This window comes from Plecotus auritus (assembly GCF_963455305.1).
Source record: "Plecotus auritus genome assembly, chromosome: 6".
Lineage (NCBI taxonomy): Eukaryota > Metazoa > Chordata > Mammalia > Chiroptera > Vespertilionidae > Plecotus > Plecotus auritus.
Genome location: NC_137773.1, coordinates 84,921,263 through 84,938,767, shown reverse-complemented (window position 1 = coordinate 84,938,767; position 17,505 = coordinate 84,921,263). Strand labels below are relative to the sequence as shown.

Here is a 17,505-nt window from a genome sequence, read left to right as displayed (position 1 = left end):
ACAGTAACAATATGTAGATAATGACAGCATTGTTGTTTTTAATCCTCATCTGAGTACATGCTTAGAGAGAAGAAATGAGAAAGAGGGAGAGGGAGGAAAGGAGAAAGAGAGAGAGAGAGAGAGAGAAACAGAGAGAGAGAGAGAGAGAGAGAGAGAGAGAGAGAGAGAGAGAAACAGAGAGAGAGAGAGAGAGAGAGAGAGAGAGAGAGAGAGAGAGAGAGAGAGAGAGAGACCCGGACATCAAACCCACCACCCAGGTATGTGCCTTGACCTGGAATCAAACCGGCAACCTTTCGGTGCACAGGACGCTTAACCAATTGAACCACGCTGGCTGGGCTGAATTGTATTTTTTAATCAATTAAATTCCTTGAATGTGAAGTTGCTCGGACATATGAAAAATATAAAAAATTTGCCTATTAAAAAACAAAAAAAAGAGATCAAAGTCCCCAAGAAAGTGAGTCCTCAGAAAATCAAGTGGTCACTGTAGCTGGGGAGAACAGAAATCTTCTGGAAGAAGTGTCATTGGAGCCAAATTGGGAGGGATGGGAAGGGTTTGGTAGGCAACAATTCTGGGGGAGGGCATTCCAGGTGGAGGAGCAGCGTAGGCAAAGGCCTGGTGGCTGAAAAGCTAGAACAGGAGACAGTGAGGACATCGTGACAGCAGGGGGCAGTACAGAGGAAATAAAGGGGTAAACTGGAGCCTGTGGGAGGTGAGGAACTATGGGAGAGTTATGAACAGGGAGGACCCTGGTCCTGTGGAAGCTGCCAAAAGAACCTGATGGGCAAGGGATAATGGCCCGAAGGCCCAGTGGATCTTCAGCCAGGCTTTGGGGACAGCCACCTGAGGTTGGGGGACAGCATGCATCTCAGTGGCCTCAGACTTACCTCTGTCTTCTTAAATCGAGCCCGGAGAGTCTTCATGGCCAGCATACAATGCTTCTCCTCAACCCAGGCCACCTGGGAAAGGACAGGGGGGAAGGGGATCAGTCTTGGTGAGCAGGAGGGTCAGCAGCCTTCCCCTCCTCAAAAGGACCACTTCCTCCGCCCTGGGCCGCTGTGGCCCCTTGAGCAGGACACAGACATGCCCCGTCTCCTAACTGCTGTGAGTCCTTCAGCTGGCCATTTCCCAGACCTAAGTTTCACACCTCTCACCCTTAAAATAAGGAAGATATCCCCTCTTGACCAACTCATGGTTAGTTTTCAGTGAGGTCTGTAGCATTGGGTCAGCAAACAGTAGGGGCTCAAAAATGCACTTCACCAGTATTTCCTGTGGCCCAAGAAGATCAGGTGTTTTTCTGGTATCCAAGCTTTTGACTGTGCAGTTTTTTCTACCTAAAATGCCCTTCTTGCCCAGCTTGTATGGCTCAGCCGTTGAGCATCAACCCAGGAACTAAGAGGTCAAAGGTTCAATTCCCAGTCAGGGCACATATCTGGGTTGTCAGCTCCATCCCCAGTAGGGGGCTGCAGGAAACAGCTGATTGATGATGTTTCTCTCTCATCGATGTTTCTATCTCTCTATCCCTCTCCCTTCCCCTCTCTCTAAAAATAAAAAACATATTAAAAAAATAAAATAAAATGCCTTTCTTTATTCCTTCTCTGGTGAACTCCTATTCATCCTATGCAGCCGAGTTTCAAAATCCCATGTTCTGATTGATCAGTTTTGCCTCTCACCAGTAGGCAGAGCTCTAACTCACCAAATTTGGTTCCTTCAGCCCTGCCTGGGTCCGTCCCTTCTAACCCAGCCCTGGCTCCATAAGCCCAAAGTGTCTGGGCTAATTCTATCATCCTGAATAGTTAGGGGCTCTTTGGGGGCCAGGCCCAGAGCTGAGGCTCTTAGCACAGAGGCATGTTTCTTGGGTAGTCAGAGAGAACATCATTGCAGCTAAGTCCCTTTTTACCAGCCTGGCTTCCACATGAGTGAAAGCATGGAGGAAAGTCACCCAAGGTGGGAGGAGGTCTGGGTCGATGGTTATGTGCATGTATATGCACACACAAGCATGAGGCATGTGTGTGCATGCATGCCTGTGCACCTTGGCCTGTTCTGTGTTCCATGCATGTGCAGGAATAGGCAGGTCAGACAGGTATACCTCCAGGGATGTTTTGCTAGATGTGAGGCTCAGGATCCCTTCCCATGTCTGAGTGGGAGTTCTGTGAAGGTGTGTCTTTCACCTGCCCACCTGACCATGACTTCTCCAACCCATACTTCTTTTTTTTCCCCCCAACCCATCCTTGAATCCATCTACCCACTCACCTGTGCATCCATCTTCCTACCTCAGGACTTGTACATCCCCCCACCAACTCACCTGCCCAACTCATCTTCTCATGGTCCTTCAGTACCCTTCCACCATGCTTCATTCTCCATCCATCACCCACCCACCCATCTACCTATCTACTCACCCATGTATGCACTCACCTAAACATCCAAAACCCACCCACCCACCTACTCATTCATCCATCGTTCATCCACTCTACACTGACTTATCAACTTACCATCCATCCACCCTTCCATAAATCCATTCTCTTCCATTCACCCACTCATCCATCTACTGCCCATCCATTCATTCATCTCTTCAATTTACTCCATTCACTCAATGTATCCCTTTGCTCACTACCCACCCATCCTTTCTCTTTACCCCTGTCTAAAGGACTCAATCACACCCAGAGAAGAGTGTAATAAGACACCCACGAGAGGAGTCCACAGGTTGAGCAGGTGGGAATCTGTCGGCTTGGGGGAGGGGGAAGTGCTCTCATCTAGGGAGCTGCTTCCTGGAAGAGGCGATAATCTATAAGCAGGGCCTGAAGGCCAGACAGGACCCTAAGCAGAAGGAAAGGAGGGTACACACCCCAGACGGACTAAGGCTGAGAAGTGGGAGGCGCATGCACGCACAAGTGCGTGTTTGTCAGGGTGCCTGGGTAATCCCTCAGTGTGGCCCCTCAGTGTGGGATATATACCGGCACCTCCTTTCTCCCACATGCTAGGGCTCAGGGGCAAGGAACCTGAGGTCCTAAGGGGAGCCCCCATCCCAGGCCTCCCTTCTCTCCTTCCTCTCCTACCTCCTGCAGTTCCAGTGACTCCAGCACCAGGCCACTGTGTTCACTGCTGGCTCCGGTTACCCACTCCCTGCTGGGCCACCAGCTAGCACCAGCAACACTGTGCACTCAGCTCTGACACCCGATCAGCTCTGAGCAGGCGGCAGCAGCCCCAGGGGGCCGGGGATGAGCTGAGGGAGGAGGCAGGTTGGCAGCGGGGCTGCCTGTTGGCCAGCGGGATCTAGTGGGAAGACACCCATGTTCTTCCCTATCATCACTGGACCTAGTTCAGTTTCTGAAATGAGCTACTCTCTTGTTCTTCTCCCAGCCTTTGCTCTTGCTGTTTCCTCTGCCAGGAGCACTCTTTCTGTGCCCCATGTCACCCTCCAACTTGATCATTCTCCCCCTCTCACTCCTACTCACTCTTCAGATCTTTGCTATGACAGCCCCTCCCCCAGGAAGCCTTTCTGGATGCCCCCAGGCTGGGTCAGGTGCCTCCTCTGAGTTTCCTCATTGCCTGGTGCCCTCATTGCACCTCAGTCACACTGTCACCATTGCCCAGGCACTGGTTTGTATCCATCATTAGCTACAAGGCGCCACTTTTGTCCTCCAGTGTCTCCTTAGCACACAGGAGACACTGTGTGGGGTTTTTTGTTTGTTTGTTTTGAGACCACATTTATTAAAGCTGGGGACAGTGAAACAAGGAAGGGCTTAGCATAGAAGAAGCAACTGCAGAGAGCCTGGAGATAGGGGGTGTGGGGGGAGGCACTGCTTGTTTTAGGAAGAATTGAGCCACGGTGGGGCTGCTGTTGGCTCGCAGAGAGGTAAAAGTCACAGGGACAGGAGTGAGTGGAGGCAGAGCTGCTGTTGGCTCACTGAAAAGTCAGAGAAAAGGGGGACTTGGAGACAGGTTCAGGGGTAAGCCTGGGATGAGCTGCCGCTGCCCACTGCTTCCCTGGTTGCAAGTCTCTGGGACCCTTAGAATTTAGGGGGGAAAGCAGGACTGAGAAAGAAATGGGGAAGCAAGGCGTGGGCAGGCTCCAGAGGGAGCCGCTCCCCACGTGCTGCTTATTTTTCCCCCCCAGCACGTGCTTCTTAAATGAGTCCTAAAGGCCACCTTCTCCAGCCTCTGGGTGCCCACGGGACCAGTCCTGCTGAGTGATCATCACCCACCTGAATAACAGATAACTGAGAGTGTCACCCCAAGTTCTCTCTGGTGAGGCTCCCCGCCTCAGGTACCCTTCACTTGGAATTTATAAACTTCTGAAACGTGCAATGGAAAGAACCTTGGACTGGAAGTCCAAGTCCTGGGACCTTTCTCTGTGACTGCATCCTCACAGGGGTGGGGGTGGAGGGGGAGCATCAGTTTACTAATTTATAAAAAGGGGAAATGGCTGTGTCCGTCGTACCAGAGGTGACTGGAGAACACTCACGTGGGCGGCCGCCCCCGCTTCCCGCGGGCTCACAGCCCCTCTCCCGCCCCACGCGAGCCGCGAGCCGTTAGAAGAGAGCCAGCCTCTTTTACCAGCAGTTAAAATGGCGCCTGAGGCGTCAGCGAGAGGCGCATGCGCCTTGGAGGGAGCGGCCCGGTGGCCCCTCCTCTACCGCGTCCCTCCCGATTTCCGGCGGAAGTGGCCTCAACAAGGGAAACTTTATTGTTCCCGTTGGGGGCGAGAATGTCGGTGAATTACGCGGCGGGGCTATCGCCGTACGCGGATAAGGGCAAGTGCGGCCTCCCGGAGGTGAGCGTGGCCGGGGGTCCCCGAAGGCCGCCCCTTACATGGCCGCGGGCCGGGTGGGGCCGGGCGGCAGCAGGGCACTGGGACTATCAGGAGGCACCGAAGCTAGACAATGGGAGGAACTTCCCAATGAGGAGAGGGTGGGAGGTGACGCCCCCTAGCGCGCCCGGGGACGCGAAGAGGCCCAGCCCGGGGTCGGCGGGGCTGGTACAAAGGGAAGAGCCCGCGTGGCGAAGTCCTGAAGTTCTGATGGGGTAGCCCGGGATGTAGTTCTTGGCGGAAGGCACTGCAGGGGCAAAGGCGGGGGACGCGGGGAGGGATAAATGCACTTGGGCCCAGATTAAGCTAGAGTCAGGCGAGGACAGCTTCCAAATGCCAGCCTGGGAAGTTGACTTTATCCTGTGGGTGATGGTAACAGGTTTTGAGCTGGGCAGGAACCTTGGATGGACATAAGTATGTCAGGAAGACCCCTCCAGCTACTCCGAGAGAAGTCCCCTCCACATACTGAGACCTTGGGATTGTCACTTCCATTCTGAAGAGGAGTCTCCCCTTCTGTACACTTGGTGGGGGTGGGGGCGCGGGGCGTAGATTGCCCTCATCCCATAAAAGCTACTCAGTTCGTTCTGAGTCAGACATACATGTAAGGATCTCTCAGATGGTGTGAGTCCCTCTGGAAGCCCTGTTCCTCGCCTGCTTGTGTTGGCTTCATTCCTCAAATATTTATTGAGCACCTACTGTGCACCAGGCACTTTATAGGTCCTGGGGCCACAACAGGGAACAAGACAGACAAAACCCCCTCATTCCAGGGGGAAAAGAGAGAAGCAGCAAATAAATATAAGAAGGGAGGCGGATGGGGTGGGTTGGGGGGGGCAATGGTAAGATATGTACACATACAATACCTTAATAAAAAAAATTTAAAAAAAAAAAAAGAAGGGAGGCGGGAGCTAAGGAGAGAGCCTAGGGAGGAAAGTAAAGCTGGCCGTGATGAGCGCTGGGGGATGCATGGAAACCAGGTGGCCGGGAGACATCCCTGAGGTGGCTTTTTTCAGTGTTTTCTGTAATGGTGAAGTACACCTTTCATAACATTTATCATCTTAATGTACACTTACAGTCAGTGGCATTAAGTATATTCATGTTGCACAGCCATCCCCACCATACATCTCCAGAACTTTGTCATCTTCCCAAACTGAAACTCTGACCTCATGACACCCTTAATTCCCGATCCCCCTCCCCCAGCCCTTTTTTTTTTAAATAAATCTTTATTGTTCAGATTATTACAGGTGTTCCTCTTTTTTTCCCCCATAGCTCCCCTCCACCTGATTCCCCACCCCACCCCATGCCCTTACCCCCCGCCACTGTCTTCATCCATAGGTGTAAGATTTTTGTCCAATCTCTTCCCGCACCCCTCACACTCCCTTCCCCCTGAGAATTGTCAGTCCACTCCCTTTCTATGTCCCTGATTCTATTATATTCACCAGTCCATTCTGTTCTTCAGATTTTTTATTCACTTGATTTTTAGATTCACTTGTTGGTAGGTATGTATTTGATGTCATTTTGTTGTTCATAATTTTTATCTTTACCTTTTTCTTCTTCTTCCTCTTCTTAAAGAATACCCTTCAGCATTTCATGTAATCCTGGTTTGGTGGTGATGAACTCCTTTAGCTTTTTCTTGTCTGTGAAGCTCTTTATCTGACCTTCAACTCTGAATGATAGCTTTGCTGGGTAGAGTAATCTTGGTTGCAGGTTCTTGCTGTTCATCACTTTGAATATTTCTTGCCACTCCCTTCTGGCCTGTATAGTTTCTGCCGAGAAATCAGCTGACAGTCGTATGGGTGCTCCCTTGTAGGTAACTAACCGTTTTTCTCTTGCTGCTTTCAAGATTCTCTCTTTGTCTTTTGCCCTTGGCATTTTAATTATGATGTGTCTTGGTGTGGTCCTCTTTGGATTCCTCTTGTATAGGGTTCTGTGTGCTTCCTGAACTTGTAAGTCTATTTCTTTCACCAGGTAGGGAAAGTTTTCTGTCATTATTTCTTCTAATAGGTTTTCAATATTTTGCTCTCTCTCTTCTTCTGGCACCCCAAAAATTCGGATGTTGGTATGCTTAAAGTTGTCCCAGAGGCTCCTTACACTATCTTCCTATTTTTGGATTTTTTCTTTTTGTTTTTCTGGTTGGGTGTTTTTTGTTTCCTCATATTTCAGATCTTTGGTTTGATTTTTGGGGTGCGTTGATCTACAGTTGAGTTTCTGTATATTCTTTATTTCAGACAGTGTATGCTTAATTTCTGACTGGTCCTTTTCCACTTTTTTTTGGCATTCTCATTAAGATCCTTAAAGGTCTCACTAAGTTCCTCAGTGGTATTTAGAAGATTCTTGAGTAACCTTATAAATGTGGTTCTGAACTCTATGTCGTCCAGTAGTTTGCTTTCCTCCATTTCTTTCATTCGTGACATGTTTCTTTGTCTCCGCATTTTGCTGCTTCCTTGTGTTGATGGAGTGGCTTTGTGTGGTAGGTGACCTATAGGGGCCAGTAGCTCAGCCTCCCCAATCACCTGAGGTGGACGCCTTTAGTACCCCCCCCCCCAGCCCTTGGCACCCATTATCTACTTCCTGTTTCTATGGATTTGATTCCGTTAGGAACTTCATAAATTGGAATCACACAGTATTTGTCCTTTTTTTTTTTCTTTTAATCCTCACCCGAGGATATTTTTTAAAAAATTTTTTCTTTATTGATTAAGGTATAACATATGTGTCCTTATCCCCCCATTACCCCTCCACCCCCCCCAACCTGAGGATATTTTTCCATTGATTTTTAGAGAGATTGGAAGAGAAAGGGAAAGACAGAAACATCAATGTGAGAGATTGGTTGCCTCCTGCATGAGCCCTGACCAGGGCCTGGGCCAGGGAGGAGCCTGCAACTGAGGTACGTGCCCTTGACCGGAATCAAACCCGGGACCCCTCGATTCACAGACTGACGCTTTATCCAATGGTCGCCAACCTTTCGGACCTCACGGACCACCAGTGGTCCGCGGATCACTGGTTGGCGACTGCTGGCTCTATCCACTGAGCCAAACCAGCTAGGGCTGTCCTTTTGTTTGTTAACCTCACCCGAGGATTTTTCTTCCCATTGATTTTTAGAGAGAGTGGAAGGGAGCGGGAGAGACAGAGAAAGAAACATCGATGTGAGAGAGACACATAGATTGTTTGCCTCCTGCAGGTGCCCTGACTGGGGCTGGAGATCGAGCCTATAACCGAGGTACGAGCCTTTAACCGGAATCCAACCTGAGACCCTTCAGTCTGTGGCTGATGCTCTAACCACTCAACAAAACAGCTAGGGCAGTATTTGTCCTTTTGTGTCTGGCTTCTTTCACTCAAAAACAATGTCCTCAAGGTTCATTCCCATTGTAGCGTGTGTCAGAATTATGTTTATCGCCCTAGCCGGTTTGGCTCAGCGGATAGAGTGTCGGCCTGTGGACTGAAGGGTCCCAGGTTCATTTCCGGTCAAGGGCACATGCCCAAGTTGCGGGCTTGATCCCCAGTTCAAGGCATTCAAGAGGCAGCCGATCAATGATTCTCTCTCCCTTTCCCTGCTCTCTGAAATCAATCAAAATATATTTTAAAAAAATTTTAAAAAATTATGTTTATCCATTCATTCATCAATGGATACTTGGCTTGCTTCTATGTTTTAGCTGTTGTAAGTTAAAGCTACTGTGAACCTAAGTGTATAAGTGAGGTGTCTTCTGAACCAAGACCTAAAGGAGGTGAGGGAGTCTAGGAAAAGAGTATTTTGGGCAGTAGGCCACAGGGAGGACTTGGGCTTTTGCCTGAGGAAGGCGGGAGCCCTGGAGGGCTGTGGGCAGAGGAGGGACATGATGACAAACTGCCTTTTCAGATTCACTCTCGTCAAAGCAAGGGCAGCTTAGTCTGTGGCTAGTGGCCTTGCAACTGTGGGACACGTTTTGATCACATCACTGCCCTTTGCTCTCTCACACAACAGATCTTCGACCCCCCTGAGGAGTTGGAGCGGAAGGTGTGGGAGCTGGCAAAGCTGGTTTGGCAGTCCTCCAATGTGGTGTTCCACACGGGCGCTGGCATCAGCACCGCCTCAGGCATCCCTGACTTCAGGTCTGTACGTGTGGAGGGGAAGTCAAGGCAGGACCTGCTAGCTGCTGAGGGCTTCCCTGTGAGCCACAGATACCCAGGCATCGGAATCCAGCCTGCTGCCTTCCCCCTGGCTGAGTCGTGATCCTCCATTCCCTGGGTGTTTGGGATGGGAAAGACCCCTCCTTTCAGACTTGTCTTGTTAAATCACACCCAACATTTCACTGTCCATTCCTAGCTACAAGGGATGCTGGGCTCACTGTGCATAGCTAAATATCAGTACTATTACCGTAGAAAGCAGGGAGATTCATATCAGGGACAATTAGCTCCACACTCGCAAGTATTTTTATATCAGACCTGGTACTGGGCAAGTGGCTTAATCCTTTGGACCTCAGTTTCCTCAGCCATAACTGAGGGTGTGAAATCTGATAAACCACCCCATACTTCAGGCAACCTGTGTGACAAGAATTTTGTAGCTGAAAAGCAAGGTTCTCAACCTGGTGGCCCCCGAGTTGCTCCTGTAGTTGCTGAGTTCAAAACCCTGCCCCAAAGGGCAGGCCTATTGCATTTATACTATTTTTCAAGTCCTCTTGGGCCTCCAGTAGCAGAAGTGCAGATTCCTTGGAGGAATGTTAGAATTCTAAGGCACGAATTCCCCCCACTCCTTCTCCATAACCTGCCATGGCTCCCCATTGCTACACAGGAGAGTTCCAAGACCTTCCCGACCCAGCCTTATGTTATCTCTTCAACCTCACGCTCCCGTTGTAGCCCCCAGACCACTTGCATTTCCCCAAACTCACAGGCCTTTGCTTCCCCTTCTGCTCTGCCCTTCCCTCTTACAGTTTAAGAGACAACTCAGCCTCCTCCAAGAAGCCTTTCCATAGTCCTCACACAGAGCCCTCACTGCCTCCACTGGGCCAGCCCAGCCCACAGGGCTGAAGGGTTTGTGCCCACCAGTGTCTCCCCTGACAAGATCAAGGATTCCTTGGGCAGGGCCTGGTTCCTCTAGGTCAGTGGTCGGCAAACTGCGGCTTGCGAGCCACATGCGGCTTGCGAGCTGCGGTTTGCCACTCTGTTGACTAATGATTTTGCCGACCACTGCTCTAGGTCCCTAGCATCACCCAGCACAGGGCCAGACTCAGTGCAGCAGCAGTAAGTGTTGGTTGAATTGAATAATTAATTTTTGCCCTTGGTGTACACTATTCTCTCTTCTCCTCTTCCTCCCTCTCAATCTCTCTTTCCCCCACTTTACCCCTTTGTCTATCTCATTCTCTCTCTCTGTCTTTCTCTGTTTGTCTATCTTCAATTCTCTGTGTCTCTCTTTTTTAAAAAATCCTCACTGGAAGGTATGTTTTTATTGATTTTAGAGAGAGAGAGAAACATTAATCAGTTACCTCTGTATGCTCACTGAATGGGGATTGAACCTGCAACCTAGGTGTGTGCCCCAACCAGGAATTGAACCTACAACCATTTAGTGTACGGGAAGATGCTCCAACCAACTAAGCCACCCAGCCAGGGCTGTCTGTCTCTCTTTTTTTTTTAAATTGATTTCAGAGAGAGGAAGGAGGAGAGAGAAAGAGATAGCAATATCAATAATGAGAGAGAATCATTGATTGGCTGCCTCCTGCACATCCCCTACTGAGGATCGAGCCCGCAATTCAGGCATGTGCCCTGACTATCAAACCGTCACCTCCTAGTTCTTGGGTCAACGCTCAACCACTGAGCCACAACGGCCAGGCTGTCTCTCTCTTTTTATGTCCCCCCCTTTCTCTGATCCCTAAACTCTTTGTCTGCATCTCTCCCCACATGCCACCTTCAGAGGCCCCCATGGCGTCTGGACGATGGAGGAGCGGGGCCTGGCTCCCAAGTTCGACACCACCTTCGAGAGTGCACGGCCCACACTGACCCACATGGCGCTCGTGCAGCTGGAGCGTGTGGGCCTTCTCCGCTTCCTTGTCAGCCAGAACGTGGATGGGCTGCACGTGCGCTCTGGCTTTCCTAGGTAACACCCGGCTCCCTCTCTCTGCACTTCGGCTTCCTTATTTGCAAAATAGAGGTTGATGGCAGCCCCTCCCTCGAGAGGGCGATGTGACAATTCAGCAAGGCCACGGGGGAAGAGCACTTGCCACTTAGTAGGATTTCTCCAACCAGAGCCATCATTGTCAGTGCTTCCTGGGCACATCTCAAGAATTCGGGTCCCCTTTTTTCAGGTCCCAGAGTGGCTGCAAAATCTCCCTTGAGGTGGGGAGGAGGATGGTCAGGGTCTAGGATTTGCAGTTGCATTTTAATATTCGTCTTTATAACTTTTATTCTGAATGTGAACACGGGTTTCGGGCAGAAAGGTCGATTCCTTAATACCAAGTGTGTTGCCTCCCTCCCCACTTTCCCTGATCTTACCTTTGGGGACAATGAGAACCCCAGTTAGTTCATACAAGTAGCCAGACCCTCCACAGGCAAGGGGGGCAGGAAAGGACTTGTCTCTGTTTGCAAAGGAGGATGAGGCAGCCGTTCTCTGCGCTTTTGAAATGGGCCTGAGTCCTAACTCCAGGCCTCTGGCACAGAAATAAAATTTCTCCAGGAGTCAGACAGCTCTTCTGACCTAGAAATGTCTCCAAGTTCTGGGCCTTCATCCATTTCAACATGTAAAAACCTGAGAAAGCAAGACCCCAGCCTTCCTGGCTGGGTGACCCTGGGGCCCTATTCGGGCTGTAACTGCTGGGCACCTTATTATCCCTCCAAGCAGAGTAATTCACTAGGTAGGTGGCTACAGACCTAGCCCTTATGGCCCGTGCAGACGTTTCGAGAAATGAAAGCAAACGTTTTCTCACCATATAGCAAATACATTCCTGTGGCACAGGTGGTTAGGGCTTCTACAAGAACACAGAAATCCAGGTCCCTACACCTGGATAACGTTGAGCTGGAGTGTGTAGGTCAGTGGTCGGCAAACTCATTAGTCAACACAGCGGCAAACCGTGGCTCGCGAGCCGCGGTTTGCCGACCACTGGTGTAGGTGGGTGTGACAGAGCCACCCAGAGATAGAGGGGAGCCGCTGAGGGGAGGGGACAGGAGTGTATTTGGGGATTTCAATGCCTTCAATTTCCTGACTGATGGATTTTCAATCAGCTCCCTTGCCTCCACCCAGGCCACTCCCAGCACCCACTGCTCACTTCTCAGTGACACCAGTCTCTGTGTGCATACTAGGGAGACACCAATCCCCCAGCACCACTGGGTACAGGTAGGAGCAAAATGGGCCACATTCAACAACTATTGAGCACCTACTGCCTGCCATACACAGTTCTAGAGGCAGGACATAGCATACCAGACAGACAAAAAGCCCTGCCCTCCTGGCTTATGCTATAGTGGGAAGGAAACAGGCAGCAAACAAGATAAATAAGCATGTTAAATTCTATGTCCGACAGTGATCATTGCCATAGGAGAAAAAGAGAGGGTTGTGCAGGGAGGAGTTTGTGGGGAGTTGCAGCTTTTAACAGGGAGGTCAGGGTGGCTATGACATTTGAGTAGGGACATGAAGGAGGTGACAAAGGGAGCCATAGGAAAGAGCCTTCCAGGCATAATAATTGTTCCCTCAAACATCCTAAGAGTTGGACACTGTCATCCTATTTCACAGATGGGGATTCAGGCACAGAGAGGTTAAGTGACCTGCCCAAGGTCACACAGCAGGGAGTCAACAGTGCTAGGAGTTGATTTCATATTCCTCTGCGTCAAAGCACATGTCCAGAGCCACCTATCACCTCAATTTCTTCCTTTGCAAACTGGGGATTAGAATTCCCATCCTTCAGACCTGGTGACGTTGGAAGGTTCCACCATGTTTATTGGTGGATTTTGTTAATAGAATGAGCTGCCCAGGTATGGAGGTGGGGTCAGCTGTGGGGTTAATGAATCCTTGGGCTCCAAGAGGTTGGGCCAGCTGCCCAGGGTTGCACACCTGGAGGAACCAGAAAGAGGGAGTCCATGGATCCTGTGGATGAGAGTTTAGGTAAGGCTTCCTGGAGGAGGAGGACTTGGCACCAGACCCAAAGCCTCAGGATTCAGGGAGCCCATGGCACCACCAAACCTCTTCTCCTCCCACAGGGACAAGCTGGCAGAGCTTCATGGGAACATGTTTGTAGAAGAATGTGTCAAGTGTAAGACGTGAGTGTCACAAGGGCGTGGGGGCAGGCAAGGTATGGTGACCCAGGCCCATTTTTTGTCACTTCCCAGGTTAGGCTCTGCAACAGGGCCTTATGAGTTGAATCTGAGACCAAGAGACCCAGGATAGAGGGACAGGACTGGGGTGTGACCCTGGAGGTGTGGGGCAGCAAGGCACATCTTCCTCCTGGGGAGGTGTATTCATTTCATGTGGCTGCCACAGTAATCACAAACCAAGTGGCTTAAAACAACAGAAATGTATGTCCTCACAGTTCTGGAAACTAGAAGTCCAAAATCAAGGTGTTGGCAGGGCCATGCTCCCTCTGAAACCTGGAGGGGGATTCTTCCGACCTCTCCAGCTTCTGGTGGTTTCTGACCTTCTGGGCATCCCTGGGCTGTAGATGCATCACTCCAACCTCTGCCTCTTTGTCACATGCCCGTCTTCTCTGTGTCTCCGTTCTTACAAGGATACTAGTGTTGGACCAGGGCCACACTACTCCAATGTGACCTCATCTTAACTCATTACAGCTGCAGTAACCCTCTTTCCAAATATAGTCACATTCTAAAGTACCGGGATTCCGACTCCAACATACCATTTGGGGGCACACAATTCAACCCATAACAGTGTTGTGGGTTGATGGGTGTGACCCCAGGTCCGAGAAGGCTGAGCCAGAGCCCTTCCTGGAATAAGTGGGCTCTGGGTGTGTCTTCCTCTGTGGGGGAGCAGACTCACAGATATGAATAACTGTGGGATGTCAGTGGCAGGGAGCATGACCTGCCCACACCTCCTGTAGGTGGAATCTTGGGGTCTGGGGCACAGAGAGACCCCTCCCCCACTTGTTATAAAAAAGTTTTCTCCATATTTATTTTGAAAAATGTTCAAACCAATGGAAAACTCACAAGAATGTATGATGAACTCATACTTAACCTAGACCAGCAGTTAAACATTCCTGTAAAGGGCCAGATGGTAAATATTTTCAGCTTTGTGGGCCAGACTGTTTTTCTCATGACCATCGGCTCCGCTGTTGTAGTGCAAAAGCCACCATAAATGACACATAAAGGAATTGGCATGGCCATGTGCCAATAAACTTTATTTATAAAAACATAACAGGAGGGCCAGATTTGATCCATGGGGCCATAGTTTGTCTGCCACAATTTGTCTTCCCTTTTCTCTGTTACCACTATTTGCTGTGCTGTTCAAGAATAAGTGGCAGGCTTCCTTATCCTTTGCCTCAAAACCCTTAAGACATTTATCTCCTGCAAGCTTCAGTATCCTCTTCCCCATCCACAGTGTAGTTATTTTTTTAAAATATATTTTTATTGATTTCAGAGAGGAAAGGAGAGGGGAGAAAGAATAGAAACATCAATGATGAGCGAGAATCATTGATTGGCTGCCTCCTGCATGCCCCCCACTGGGGATCGAGCCAGCAACCCTGACATGTGTCCTTGACTGGAATCAAACCCGGGACCCTTCAGTCCGCAGGCCGATGCTCTGTCCACTGAGCCAAACCAGCTAGGACCACAGTGTAGTTATTAAAGTTGGGAAATGTAAAAACCATGTAGCATGATGATTCTGTCTCCAATTAATATTCCCAGTGCTCCCATCGTTGCTATTTTTCTCCTCGTCCAAGATCCAAGCCAGGGTCACACTTTGCATGTCACTGTCACTTCTCTTTAGTCTCCTTTGTCTAGAACAGTTCCTGGCCTTTCTCTGTTTTCCATGCTGTTGTTTTGAAGCAGCTGTTTCATGGAAGGCTCCCTTTCTGCCCCTCCTCTGGGCATGTTGGATGTTTCCCTGTGCTTAGATTCTAGTCACGTAGCCCCTACTTCCCTGGGAGAACAAGAACCCCCCCAAAATCAAGAACTACTGGGTGGGGCCATAGGTGGGAAGGTGGTGGGCTTGACCAAGCCCTCTTTCCTCCTCCAATGTAGGCAATATGTCCGGGACACTGTGGTGGGCAGCATGGGCCTCAAAGCCACTGGCCGGCTCTGCACCATGGCTAAGGCAAGGGGCCTGCGGGCCTGCAGGTGAGTGACCCCTGTCCATGCCTTGGGCTCCCGGGGAGGCGGCAGGTCTCCATACTGACTCCCCCTAACCCTCACCATTGCAGAGGGGAGCTGAGAGACACCATCCTGGACTGGGAGGATGCTCTGCCCGAACGGGACCTCACTCTTGCTGATGAAGCCAGCAGGTCAGACCCCCAGATGAGCCCAAGGTGGGGCAGGCAGGGAGAGGGGCAAAAGCACAACCAGCTTCAGCAGAGGGCAAGGAACTCCAGCTCAGAGGTGGAGTCAGGAGAGGCTTCCTGGAGGAGGAGGCTTGAACCCTATTTGGGCATTGATTTCCCCTAATAATGGCAGCAACTAGGTACTAGCCCTCTTACCTACCTGACCCTGGGCCAGGAGCTTCACAGACAAGGTACTCACCACAGCCCAGGGGTTATACTGGGCCCATTTTACAGGCAAGAAAACTGAGACTTTAGCAAGGTGACTCCTCTGTCCAGTGCTACCCAGCCAGGATTCAACTCTGGAGTTCCAAGTGTGGAAGGTCCCGCCCACATCAACAACTCCCCTCTGCCAACAGTGGAAGGGAAGCCACTGGGGCAGGATTCAGGGAAGCTTGGCCTCCCAGGGTGCACCTGGGCATGTTGCAGTAGAGTTTGAGACCCCACCCCCAAGGGTGCGGCAGGAGGAGGGCTGCAGAAACCCTTGTAGAGAGGCTCAGCCTAACCCCGCCTCCCGGCCCCAGGATCGCGGACCTGTCTGTCACACTAGGCACCTCCCTCCAAATCCGGCCCAGTGGGAACCTGCCGCTTGCCACCAAGCGACGTGGAGGCAGGCTGGTCATCGTCAACCTTCAGCCCACCAAGCACGTATGTATTGAGCCCACCCCTGACCTTTCCCCCACCCCAGGACCCGATGAGCCCTCTGCCTCCACCTCACACGTCCTTGCCCCAGCAGGACCGGCAGGCTGACCTACGCATCCATGGCTACGTAGACGAGGTCATGACCCGGCTCATGAAACACCTGGGCCTGGAGATCCCCACCTGGGACGGCCCCCGCGTGGTGGAGAGGGCGCTGACGCCCCTGCCCCGCCCGCCCGCCCCTAAGTTGGAGCCCAAGGAGGAGTCCCTCACCCAGTTCAGTGGTCCAGCGCCAGCCAGCCCCAAGCAGGAGCCCACAACCGAACCCCCCGCTCAGCACAATGGTTCCGGGCCCGTCAGCCCCAAGAGGGAGCAGCTGGACAGTCCTGCCCCCCGCAGGACCCCTAAAAGGGTGAAGACCGAGATGATTCCCAGCTGACCAGAGGGCATGGGAGGGTGGGGCTTTTTGTAGAAACCGTGGGTTTGTTTTTTTCTTACCGGTCTCACTTTGTTACTTGCCTCTGTCCTGGGGCAGGAGATCTCAGGGCAGTGAGAGCTGTGCTGCAGGCCCGGGGGCAAACTTGCCCTCCTTTGGGGCTTCCTTTAGCTCCAGGGGCCTCTGGTAGGGGTCTGGGGAGGAGCAACCCTGCTCTGGACCCTGACCTTCGAGCTGACACCACAGGTACCTTCTCTGCTCCAGCCCACGACTCAGGATGTTTTTGGGGGGAGATGTGGCCATGCCCTCCCTCAGTTTCCAGCCTAAGCAGAAATTAAATCCCTCTGCTCCCTGGGCCTTCACACCCCCAACCCCTGCCTCCCCCAAATGGCCTTCACAGTTCCTCCAGAAGGGAGGGGCATCCTCCATTTAAGAGCCAAACTTCCTGGTGGGACACACAATTGAGTGTTGCACTGCCTTTGGACTGAAGGGAGAAAGGTGGGCCCACTGGCTCTTCCACGCTTCCAGAAAAGTCTTTAGTGCAATAAAAGCAGAATTTCTTGCATCTGAGTCTGTGTGTAACACCCACAACCTTGCACCAGGTCCTAGGCCCTGGGGAAGAAACGTGTGGTTCCCTCCTCCCCCCACGGGACGTCAGCCTGGGCTTCCATGCAATCCAGACGAAGGGCAATACCAGCTGCTGGCATTCCTTAAACTTTCAGTTTGTAATTGTGTACCTATTTGCATGGTTTTTAAGTATGTGCTCTCACTACTAGGCTGTGAGCCACGCAAGGAATGATCCTTTGGTCGCGATTGCATCCCTCAGACACCTATGCAAAGGGGCAGGGCTGGGGTGACCCCTTAAGAGCTCAGGTGAAACTGGGTTCCACCCCAACCCAGCTGTTACCTTAGAATGGTCCCTTCACTTGCTCAGTCTCCATGGGTGAAAGCAGGGTGGGCAGCCTGTCCCTTGGAAGGCGGATGCCCTTGAAGGGCCTCTGGAGGCCGCCAAAGACACCAGGACCTCGCGCTCCGTCAGCTGCCGCTCTCCACGGTGCTGAAGACATGTTTGGCGCCTCACCGGCCGCTTCTCCAGCCTGGGTGCCTGGGGTCCCCGCACCTTATTCCCCCATCCCAGGCTTGCCCAGCCCCACCTTCTGGGGGTTGGGGAGCCCCAGACTCCAGCCTC

At 51.5% G+C, this 17,505-nt stretch overlaps 1 protein-coding gene across 1 annotated transcript; it reads left to right on the top strand.

Annotated features, from left to right (window-relative positions):
• Positions 1–4,690: 4,690 nt before the first annotated feature.
• SIRT6 (sirtuin 6) lies at positions 4,691–16,884 on the top strand. The gene is made up of 8 exons (XM_080677037.1): positions 4,691–4,772; positions 8,764–8,891; positions 10,687–10,869; positions 12,960–13,019; positions 14,949–15,044; positions 15,128–15,208; positions 15,766–15,889; positions 15,978–16,884. Exons 1-8 carry the CDS (start codon positions 4,707–4,709, stop codon positions 16,317–16,319), a joined length of 1,080 nt encoding a protein of 359 aa, XP_080533163.1. The 5' UTR covers positions 4,691–4,706; the 3' UTR covers positions 16,320–16,884.
• Positions 16,885–17,505: the final 621 nt, after the last annotated feature.

Bases quoted from the DNA above. Each gene is read 5' to 3' on its own strand.
- SIRT6 (XM_080677037.1), top strand. From the start codon at position 4,707: ATGTCGGTGAATTACGCGGCGGGGCTATCGCCGTACGCGGATAAGGGC. The intron at 4,773-8,763 runs GTGAGCGTGGCC...CTCACACAACAG, and splicing joins GCAAGTGCGGCCTCCCGGAG to ATCTTCGACCCCCCTGAGGA. The intron at 13,020-14,948 runs GTGAGTGTCACA...CCTCCAATGTAG, and splicing joins GAATGTGTCAAGTGTAAGAC to GCAATATGTCCGGGACACTG.